The sequence below is a fragment of the Notothenia rossii genome (genome assembly GCF_949606895.1).
Source record: "Notothenia rossii genome assembly, chromosome: 6".
NCBI lineage: Eukaryota > Metazoa > Chordata > Actinopteri > Perciformes > Nototheniidae > Notothenia > Notothenia rossii.
In genome coordinates, this window is record NC_136909.1 from 75,150,616 (window position 1) to 75,162,976 (window position 12,361).

General features: G+C 39.7%; 1 protein-coding gene across 18 annotated transcripts in view; it reads left to right on the top strand.

Annotated features, from left to right (window-relative positions):
• The window catches only part of LOC307043675 (calcium-activated potassium channel subunit alpha-1a), a 136,464-nt gene that overhangs the window by 66,336 nt on the left and 57,767 nt on the right, over nt 1-12,361 (top strand). For all 18 annotated transcript variants that reach the window (XM_079688338.1, XM_079688324.1, XM_079688337.1 and 15 more), the window contains exons 4-5: nt 6,318-6,411; nt 6,986-7,097. In XM_079688338.1, the coding sequence (XP_079544464.1) occupies nt 6,318-6,411; nt 6,986-7,097 (206 nt within the window). The remainder of the gene's footprint in view (nt 1-6,317; nt 6,412-6,985; nt 7,098-12,361) is intronic.

A 12,361-nucleotide genomic window follows, 5' to 3' on the forward strand; every position in this document is an offset into this window, starting at 1 on the left:
TAGGGCTTTCCTAGCAGGCACTCTGTTGGCCAGTATCCTGCCGCAAAGACCCACAGAAAGACACTGCAGAGCCTTTTGTGGAAGCAGGTAGAAAGAGTTTTAAGAGAGAACACTGATCATTTGCTTCCCTAGTTGAGCACAAAGATATGTAGTCATTGACTTGGCAACGGTGATGTCGTCAAGAGGCCTGTTTTTGGAATTCATTGGATTTAGTATGTGGCTTTGCTGAGAATGACCGTCCATCTGTTTGTTTTTGAGAAAGTAGTTGTTTACCACAGTCCTGCGCATCAAATAATGTTTGATAAGCCTCTGCCTTTTCTGTTCCTCTGCAGTAGACTTCACTTGCCAAACGGATGCTATTTTCGTGACATTTTCAATGGGAGGATACTGCGTCCTCTCCCGCCCACATCTGAATCTGCTTTAATACCTTGGCTCATCCTTCATCCCTTCTTTTTCCTCCTTTCTGCTCCTATGCAAAACATATAGAGGAATGTAGGACAAAGTCTCTGCAGGCTGTTCTTTAAGGGATGCCCTTGTTCCTGCTCCAATTCTGATTCTATTTCTCTCCTCTCTCGACCCCTCCCTGTCACACAATCTATTACAGGCACCAATTGCATAGTCACGTTAACTTGCAGATATGCACTCGCGTATAGACACACACCAACTTTGTCTCTTGTCTGAGAGGCCTCTTAAGCAGCGGCCTCGTCCTGTAACTCTATCATTAGTGAGCGATCAATGACAGCTCTGAAAAAAGAAACTGTGCCTAATGACTAATTAATTGGGTAAGGTGAGAAATATGGCTTAGCACTGAGACAAGCTTGGCAGACTATGTGGCGATGAAGGGTGACCTTTATAAGGACCTTGCCTTGATCCGAAGGGAGGGGGTCTCCACATGGGTCAGAGAGGCCCATGTACCCATGAAAAGTCTAAGTTGTTCCAAAGTGGCTTCAGATATAAATACACCATTGGTGGCAGAAACTTATTTTAAAATAGTTTTTATTTAGAAAAACCTACTTTCTTCAGATTTTTTACACTTTTAGGGACATTTTTGTATTGAGTAATCAATGTCAACATCACAGTCATAGATAATGAGCTTTTGAGAGTGTTATGAAACACAATGCGACTGTGAAAAAATAAAAACGTTTCAATTGCTTTTGATATCTGAGCATAAGCGAAGCGATTTGGAGTCCTGCAGCTCACATGCGGGGATCAGAACATGAAGTAAATGCAGATTCAGTGTGGGAAACACTGACTGAAGTCTAATTCAAAACACATACCCAATTAGCCAAGTTGCTCTGCAATCTGATATTTGTTTCTGGTGTTAGTTAACGCTGAGTGGTCCAATCTCTTTGTTTATTCAAATCACCATGGCAATATTAGGGGCCATTTGCAGTTGCCTGATATCCCTCAATGCAGAGTGGAAGGATTTGATTTCAGGCCACAGCAGGAACACAGCATGAGTAACTAAGTTTAATTAATGAAATTGAGATTATTTAATTGCCTTTTTGGTTCAAATGTTTAATTAATATTAATTATTTAAACTTCAATATATGTAATAAATTAAGAATAAGCTTCTCTACAGTAAGTTACATTTCTTTCTTGCAAATAAAAATGCTGTCTCATTTCAAATGTCATGCAGTGTTGCTATTTCTTTCCTCACGAACTACTCCTGTTGACTCTAAAATAAATAACCTCTTTGTAGAGGAAATGCTTGAAGCAGGATGAAAGTCATTTATATTCAGATGAAACAATTGAGTGAGCTATTTTTAGCCTCCCTGGGGAGGTTTTATTTGCCCATTACCCTTGTAGGTGTTGAAGTATTTCTTATTTTAGTAATGGTGCCTTGGCCTAAATCAATCATTTAAATTCCAACCTGCCCTTCTTCCAGCTTCACAGAGCCCTTGCTACACGTACAAGCACTACCCTCAGGAGAAATAATGCATGTAAGAGACACTTCAGTTATTGTGCTCAATCGCTCACTAAATGCATTCATTTTTTGGTTTGTATTGTATGCGGTGAACACTAACAAATAATACGATGAATGTAACTACGTTCCAAGATGCTTATGAGCCTACTAGAGCAGAATGCATGTATGAGATGTGAAGAATGACTCAGATTTGGTGCTCTGAACTGTTGTGAGCATTATTCAAGCCGGGAGCACAGTTATTCTTTTCTCAGGGGGCAACCTTGCTGTTGCTCCTGCAGCCAGCCAAGGTCATGGGTGGGCTAACAAAGGGCTCGCTCCTGCTGACGGACGGAAGGTGTTTAAGACTATTTTTAGAACATCATCAGCAACAACCAAATGAGTTTTACATCTCTGATTTGGGTTTTTCCAAAGCAGAGTTACCCATCAGATGAGATTCATGTCATGAAACACTATACAATAGAATAATACTTTATTGTGAGAAAATTGTGTTTTTGGATCAAATACTGGGCCATACAGTATACTGTATGTCTGCTACTTCAAGCTTTTTATTATAAGCAGAATGGGGTTAGAGAATAACTTATTTGGTGCAGGTGTTCCCAAAGTCAAATATAAAGGCACCAGAGTTTATTATGGAGCTCGGGAATCTCCAGGCAATTCCAATGTGGCCTAAAACAAGCATTATGTGCTATATGTGAGAAAAACTGTCTCCTCTGGGAGCTCAACCCCCCTCCCTTTGTGCTTTCACATTCTCTGCTCTTCCTCACCCTCTCTCAGTCACTGCCTCTTTTCACTCAGTGTCTCTTTTATCTCTCTGTGTCTTGCTGCTGTCTTCCTTTCTCTTTCATCCATCTCTTTCTCTCTCTTTCCTCTCTCGCCTTCCTGTCAGGTGGGATGTTGTTACCAACCTCTGTGATAGGATAACAAGAACATTGGTGGGCCGATCTATTTTTTGCAGGACATTGGCAGCATGAGGCCAGGAATCCCTTGTGAATGTGGAGTGTCCCTCCTGCACCGACACAGAGTGTTGTCCCCGGACACGTGGCGCCGCAGTACCATCCAAGATTAACCCAATTCCCAGGGACGCTGGACTGAATTTGTCGGGCCCTAGTTGATTTTGATGTATTGCATGTTATATATGTCCTAATTTTGTCCCTGCTATTCTAAGATTGAAACGTGCAGTAAGGGGCAGCAGATCCAGCTGTAAAAGAAACATATACACAGTATTATCAACTTTAACATTTGTATTGTTTTGTTCTGATTTGTTCCCCACCTCCTTATGGAAATGTATTTCCAGCTGCTAAATACCCAACCGCATATACCAGTGAGTTAATGAGAACAATGAAACTGAACTAAAACAGTAAAGTTGCAGGATGTGTGGTGCAGTGGGTTGTGCGTTGGTGTTCGGGTCAGGGGGTCACAGGTTCAAACCCCACTGCAGTCAGCATGCCGTTGTGTCCCTGAGACACTTCACCCTAAATTGCTCCTGTGGGGATTGCCCACAGTATTGAGTATGTAAGTCACTTTGGATAAAAGCGTCTAACAAGTGACATGTAATGTAATGTAAAATCGAAACAACCATCTGGAAGTTTTTTAAATGCTTGTCTGAGATGAGCGTGAGAGTAATAATTCCCAAGAAACACCTTGTTACACGTTATTTACAACTGTTTATCCATTCAAATGAGATGAGATTAAACATATTATTTGGAAATATTGCTTTAATGTTAGCAGAAAAAGGATGGCTCACTGTTAAGCTGTGTGTGTTAGTTGATGAGTCACATCTCTGCTCAAACAACACATCTAATTATATCTATTTGCTTTCTCTTGCTCCATCTATTTACTACCCTGTATGCAGATTTGTGTTTAAGAAGTATTCATCCTGAAAGAGGATGCAGTTAAACATTATGACTTGCCATATACTGTATAGCAACTACTGAATTAATTTGTTGTGCTTTTCAGTCTGCATTGCCATTTGGGAAGTTTATTTATGTGCTGTTATTCGAAACACATTCAGCAGCTCCACAATTACAGCACCTCTCCCAGCCTGCACTGATGCACTCTTAATTTCCTATTGTGCCTCCGAGCCTAAGAGAAAAACCATAGGTCTGCCTGATGCATCTTCCCACTACTTCAGTTAATGATAGTTTTACTTTCGAATAATGAATGTAAAAATGACTAAATTAAAGCTCTTAGAGTGTAGCCTTTGTTCTGCCTTACAATGCTCAAATCGAGACGAATTCCATGTACCACTCAGCCGTTCTGTGTGCCGCCATGCTCTCTCCGTGTTACGGAGAATGCTTCGGGTCAGGTGACTGTAGATGAGCCGTTATACAGAATTAGGCCAGAGCTGGGCCCGAGGGGAAACGCCAGTGACCACTCCAAATGGTGTCTTCAGCGTGCACCATCTGTGAGTGTATGTGCACAAAAGTGCTTGTAAGTGTATTATTAACATGTATGTGTGGACTCGCTTGCACAAAGGTCTTTAAGGTTATCTTAGGTTGTGGTTTGAGATCCATTTTTGCGAGTGAGGTTACATGAGCTTCATTGGGAAGTGCATAGATGGACATGAGGAATATTGTGTCTGTTTAAGTTGTAAGTGTGATTCATGACAGGATTGTTTTAGCTATCATGATTGTTGCCTAAAAAAGACACACATGGAGATGCCGATGGGGTTTTGTTAATTGATTATTTAGGCCAGATCAATGTTTACTCCTCCAAGCGGTCAACAACGAATAAACCTCCGTCCATAATCTGATAGCATTATATGAGAAAATGCCTTTTAACCAAATAAAGTCACTTTAGTTTTAAACAATTGCTACATAAATCAGACTCTTTCTAATCATCTTGGCCATGAGCCATCATCGTAAAGGTCACATCAGTCCTTAGGATATGTTCCAGACAGACCACACACTCATGACTAGAATCAGGGGGCCTACCCTGCTAGATTAGAAGTTGGATCATCCTCTTGGAGCAATACGTCCTCTCTGGCATGCCTGTACTCAGCCATCCATTATAATGCATCATCGTGAGATCAAATGTTTTGATGTTAACTGGGAGATGATTAAGCTTCACTCTTCTCTGGAGGTTCGCAGATTTTTCAGTAAGCTCTGCTCTCGATCTCATCCTGTGCCCCTGTGGGCTCCATTCATACAAGCGTATATTTTAATGTTTTAATGTGAACATATGGGACTTGTAACTGTATACTCTCGTAAAGGCCATGTGTGTGTTCCCTTGCCAGTCTATACATTCCCAAAGGTCGCCTATAGCCAGCCGTATCATGATGCATAATTCATATTTTCCGCTGTGGGATTTCCTCACTACGCAGGAGCAACATGCTATAGCCATGAACAAGTGAAAAATAGCCTGGGGACACAGCCTATTATTGCTTTTGTAGAGAGCACCCACTAGCTAATGGTTAATCACCACAAGAAGCATGAACATAAAAATGGAGATGGATTACGTGACACACCAGAAAGATTATGACTCATATATCATCTTCTGCCTTTTTAAGCAACACCAAGCGTTACATAGAGAGAGCTATGCAGCATGTTTTATCTGTGCAAGTCTCTGTCATCAAAGAGAATATCTTTTTTTTTACAGATGCTGATTTATTTATGTTTCTGGATTGTACTGTCACATCAAAGCAACTGCCTATTTCAGTTTTATCTATATGGTTGAATCTACATATACATTTGTCTTTGTATGTGAATTGCAGGACGCAATAACACTATGGAAAGTCATTGGGGTTTTATATCACATATTTGTATCTATTCTTGTTACATCAACAGCCAAAGGTTTTACAGTTAATGTGAAAATATGTACACTACGGGAAAAGGATTGGGTAGAGCCAGTTTAAATGGCAAGCATTGGTCAGCACCATTTGACCTTGACAGCTTCAGACAGGCTTTTGTTACCAGAGAGCGCTTTCTTCTCAGTGAGCTGAACTGAGAAAAGGTGAGCAAAGAGAGATCAGGACATACAGTATATGCACCTCTTAAAAACATACATCTATGATTATCCTGAACTGAGGAGCAAGGACATCGCCTCTTGGTGTGATTGCATTGTGATAATTGTGATAATATCTTATTGTTGCAACAAATTATGTTGGCTAAATTGATCATTCCAAAGTAACTGATTAAAAACGAACATAATGTGGAATACAGTAGAATATTCATTTTGCATATAATATGTATAGTACACTATAATTGTAATGATGTGATATTGAATCCACCATGTTAGGTAGTCATACTGCTATGCAAAGCTCATTGTAAATAACGAATACAATGTGAAGAAAAACATTTTTGTTTACAGTGTCAGTTCATGAATGCATAACCTTGTAATAATGTGTGTTTTTCCTCCTCTCATCCTCTGTCTCTTTCTCTTTGTTTTCTAGTCCGATAGAATCCTGCCAGAATTTCTGGAAAGATTTCACGTTACAGATCGATATGGCCTTCAATGTCTTCTTCCTACTTTACTTTGGACTGCGCGTAAGTTGTGCATGCACAGTACACATCAACAGGCATACTGTTTAACAAGCTGGCACAAACAATAAGCACAGCCATGCAGGCAGGCATTGTTTTACATGCAGCAGAATAAACAGAATCTTACAAAAATATATGTAATGCTTCTTATTTTCCACTCCAATCACAGTGTATTTAATGTTTTCATATTATCTTTTCTCTATATATTTTTGTAAATGATAATAAATATAAACACAACAATGCTTTCAAACAAGCAGACCCAACTTTCTAAATACGCACACAGGATGCTTTTATTTTAAACTCTGTTGTCATAATGTTGCTATGGCATGTCTGTCATGCCAGAGCAACATTCCAGTTGTGCAACGCAAGCCTGCCATCCTGAATGAATGAATAAATAAACTCAGAAGCAGCTTACCCCACCAACCATTCGCATGACTCAGCAAGTGGGGTGAAGCTTTTGTCATTCTATACAATATGTCAGCATGCAGTTTTATGGTGGGCTGTGGAGGAGAGTTGCTGTTTTTGTATAACATTAGAATTCATTTGTCATTTGCTTTGCCATCTCTCTTTCTTTTCACAGTTTATAGCGGCCAATGATAAACTATGGTTCTGGCTGGAGGTCAACTCAGTGGTAGACTTCTTTACTGTTCCTCCCGTGTTTGTTTCTGTCTACCTGAACAGAAGCTGGCTCGGTAAGTCTGTATATATTTTCCGCTGTTCCTATGTGTTATTAATCCACTTTTTCTTGTATGTGATGTATATTTCTTTCACCATTTTCAAATGTCTTTCTCAACGCCTCCGTCCAAACACTCCCCATTTATTATTTTGCCCTCTATCTTCACATGTCACCCCTCCTTTTATCACTCTGTGTCTCCCCCTCTGCCTCCTAGTCCTCCTTCTGTCTCCCCATTACTGGGAGTGTGTCTCTGAGGCCCTCTCGCTCAGGGGCTGCAGTCAACTTTCCGTGATCATTGAAAGTGACAGGGCTGGGTTCCTCTGATGTTTCAGGAAACACAGACACAGCAGAGTGGATTGGCCAATGGGAGTGAGAGTGACTCACAAACACACTGTGGTTTTGTGTGTGTGTGTCTGTGTATGTGCGCGCATTCGACTCATTCGTAATTGCGGTGTTGAGGCGGTGCACCTGAAATTCCTCACTGCAGTCCGTAACTGCCATCTAATGGATTAATTCACAATCACATAAGAAGATTCCAACACAAAAGTTTGTGTTATTCCCGTACACACACATGCACACACTCTTGCATGAGCAGGCTGGAAAACACCCTAACCTGCATTACATAACGACCTACTTTTCTCAGTGCGTTCAGAGTGTTGTGGCCTAAATTACACTGCAGTGAAAAGAGTTTCCTTATAGCTGTATTCTTCTTCAGGTTCACTGGCACTCTTCTTTTGAAACCATGTCATTTTTATACATGGCTTCTTTACTTTATTTATAACTTAGGTGAATGCTAATCCAATGTTTATCTGTATTAGAGGCAATTGTATTCAATTACAGTGAAATTATTTAAGGTTCTCAGTGCAAAGAAATATTTGCTAAAAGACAGGAAAAAAAAACTGATACAAATTAACCTCAGAAAGACATATTTTATATATAGAGGTATTTCTGTTTATTTGTATTTATTCTTTTGCCCAAACATTTCTTTCCTTCTGTAACACATCACAGGGTCCTGGTGTTGTAAATACTTGATACACCCTTAAATAACACAGAGGCATCGCTCATGTTCTAAGTAACACCTGAGCTTTTCTTGCTATGACATTTCAAAAATATCTACTGTAAAAAAGGCCTACACTGATAACTAGCAATAATTCAAATGTCTTGGATAGAAGAACTGTATAGCCTTGAAAAGAAGTCTAACTTTTTCAAGAACCATGAGCAATTATTAGATCATACAGGTTTAAACCAGTGTCTACATATTTCCTGGTTTAACAACCATGCTTACCATGGTTATGCGCACACATGCTTTAATTGAACAGAACAATTATGACTAATCTTATTAACTTTGGTTATTTTAGTTATACTATATAGTGAGATTTAAATGAACAATCTGATACCAATAATATCCGTGAGGGAGTAAATAAGGTAACTATTTTATTAATCAATTCATTGTTTTAGATTATGTCAAGCAAATAGTCAAATGTCCACTGATTTAAACTTCTCAGATGTAAGATCAGTGTTTTATTTAATCATTTTTGGTTCATTAGGTTTTGGGTTACAGTATTTTGAATGCATTACTTTGAGCAAATGACAAATCAATCAACTCTGGGAATTTTCAGCAGATTATTTATATTGGGAGCAGTCAACATCCAAGTTTGGTTATAAACAAAATATTATTCAATCTGAGAGAAACTATTAAAATAACACCCAAGTCAACTTTAATTATTCATAGTATCCATGATATAGACTATGCTGTCAGGAATATGCAGTCTACCTTTCATCCTAATGTGTATGCTGTCATTTTTGTCTTTTAAATCTAATCTTTGAGATGATGAAGGTTTCTTAAGAGGCTCCCTGTGGCCCATGCATTTCACAGAGAACAAGCTGTGCACTGAATAAAATATGGCCAAGTCAAGTAATCTGGTTTCTGGTATTCATGATGTAAGGTGTCCTCGGCTCATCCACAGAAAGCCGTTGCTATTGATAAAGGATGCTGAAAGACTTTGAAATGATGGTCTGGCTGCTGCCCCACATTCTGCATTGAATAATTAGCTATGATTATTAAATATCCTGCACCCTGGGGTTCATATAGGCTAAGAGGCCTTTTATATACAGTGCATCTGCAGTGTCAGTTGTAATTTATATTGTTTTAGGGATGCCCTAGATTCCAGAGCTATTAATATACATTTTATTTTTAGTACTATTATTTCAAAAAGGGAATGATCTGGACGAATATTTATTTAGCTATGACAAAACATCATGTGGCATGTCCTTCAAACCTTAGAGCACGTTTATTTTTGCAGTGTTGGGCATATATAACCACAGTGTGTCATGGTAACAGAACTCCCTGTGGCATGGCTTAGGTGTATGTCTCCTGGTGGTGTGCTTGTCCATGTTAAATGCTTCAGACAGAGTTGCAAAGCCTAAGTTATAAAAATGAAGAGTGGGTAGTTCTGCAGTTATATGGGGTGCACCCAACACGCTTCCAGAATACTAATAGGGTGTTGAAAGTGTCTGGTAATATTCAGGCTCTAAGGAGTCAGGACAGGAATCATGATTAGCTGCTTCTATCCTGTATTAATATGGAAATCAGGACCCACACGGTACACTGTTGTGACAGGAAAATAAACACAACCGATGCCTGATCTGCTTTCATACGGTAACCTTTGATATTCATGGTTAAATAAATGTAATTGCTACTTCCCTGAAGACTATTGCCCTCTACATACGTCTTAATGCTTGACAGGGTCCTAATGGTTTTCCTTAAAATCAATACAATAATCCATAGTTGGTGCTACTATCATTGAGCTAAGTGTATATTGTGTCCCTTAACAGGCTTTGTTAAACTAGCCCAGGGTGGTTGTTAGGAACTTGTGTTGTGCTCCTTTGTCCCAAAGGATTAGTTGATCTTTTCTTTCCATTCACTGCTGGGGAATACACACCTAAGCCAGAGTAATGCATCATAATTACAGTACCTTTCGCTTCACTCTTTCAGCTACAGTTCTGCATGAGAACACTGCTAGAGATCCAGTGGAGGTGCATAATGAAAAGAGAACGCTAATAGGGGTTCTGCCCTGTTCTGTGTGATAGTGTTCCTGCCCACTCTGCACAGGAAGAAGTATCTGCTCTATGCATTTCAAGTTATGTTCTCTCTGCCTCTGCAAATTGGACATTGATTAAGAGGAGGAGAACGATCCGCGGCTAATGTAAGAGGGCATTGAGAGTTCTTCCTTGTAAAATTAATTAATTTCCCTTAAATACTTAAACTGAGCATTGCTCTCAAGAGAGTCCTGCTAGTTTAGGTTTAGCATATGGCGCTCAATTGGCTACTGAGCCCCAACTCTTTCATCTCGCTAATACATTCAGGCTTTACTCCCAAGTTATTAAAACAAGGGAACAGTAATGTCTGTCTGGATTATTCCCCCAATAGAACAATTTTGTGGAAATAAATGGCATCAGTAGCTCTTTAAATGATGCATTTACAAACCAACTTAACATGCTCTCGAATGTGTTGTGTATTATTTTCAGTTTTTAGGTGAGTAACCTCAGTGTGGTTGAGCTCTGGCTCTGAGGATGTACAGAACTGTAGAAGCTTCAGGCATGGCTTTAAATGTAACCTGCTACTGCCTCCTGGTGGTGCTTTAGTATACTGTTGGTTGATGCTTGTGTTTTTCTGCTGAAAGAGGCTTACAGCACCTGACATGGGCATGAGTGCATCTGCCTCATATGGCCTTTTAGTCACAGGCAGGAAGCCTCCATGTACATTCAGAGGAGGGAAGCTAATTTTTGTTTTCTGTAGCAAGGCTGCTTACACAATAGTGCAATTGCACTGCAATACATTGAGTTTAGGCTACAATAAATTGTTGTTGGTTTTTAATGTACTACACACATGCTGTCTTTCCAGCATGACTGTCCAGGCAGAACCAGTGCTAAACTAGCTCCCAGTGTACATTATGCTTGTGTGTGTGCCATGTGTAGCATTATATGATCTAATCCTGGCAGGGTTGACTGTCAGTATTATTCAGATCAACCGTCCGAGAGTGCTGATTGATAAACGGTCCCAATAGGCTGCTCTGTCAGGACATTTGACAGACAGGCCGTTCTCTCAAAGCCTCAATAAACTAAGAGTGGGCACAAAGCAGAAAAACCTTTTTGAATGAGCATCTGGCCAGCTGACACTTGTGTGTGTGCAAGGGACTGTTGCATGTGTTGCAAAGGGATTTTCTCATACATGAACACGTGTTAAAGGGAGCAGAATTGAGTTACACACACACACACACACACACACACACACACACACACACACACACACACACACACACACACACACACACACACACACACACACACACACACACACACACACACACACACACACACACACACACACACACACACACACACACACACACACACACACACACACACACACACAATACTGTAGTAATAGACAGGGCAAACCTTACAAATGTAGATTATGCTTTTGGACAGTCTCTCCTCAAAGGCATTCAAATTTAAAGTAACACATTTAGTTGTATAGAGATGTTGTGTGTCCTTGTGTGACCATGAAGTAGGTGTGTTGCTGAAATTACCCAGCCTTGAACTGTCCATTACATTTTAGTATCAACAAATTGTTATAGAGTTGTTTGCCCTTGTACCTTTGGGGACAGGTCAGTCAGATTTAAGCCAGGATTATTTTTTTTGTTCTGCATCACTTTAGTATTACCTGTTATCTCTGATAATCCCTAGAAGGGTTTAAATTTAGAAAATAGGTTTGACACAGCTGTCTGTTGATGGAGACAAAGCTTTACAATGGTAAGGTAAATACCAAAAATGGGCATTAGAAGATTACATCTGTTTGGGCTGTGGGGATTAAAGGCACTTTAACAAAAAAGGGAAAAAAATAACCTATTAGAACTGAAATGTTGCTCCCGGAGGCACAGTCCCTGGCAAGGCTGATGTGATTGAACAAGCAATTCAATTCTAGCTGTCTGTTTTCGATTGTTTGTTTGCAGCAGTGACCATCGATTTCACATTCTTTTGAAATTCTCTTTTTAACTGTCGTCTAATATTGGGGATGCTGAATCGGGAAATATTCGTTTTTTTTGGAATAAGCTAAATCTGGGAAAGGATCTTTAGATTGTGTTTTCCGAAGGTGCTTTGGAACGCAAAGAATATATTTGGGAAATTTTTGTCACCCGTTTTTGGAAGACGAAAAAGGACTTCCTTTTGACGGGATAACGTGTAAACATGATTTCTTCAAAGCTGCTCTTCCGTCGT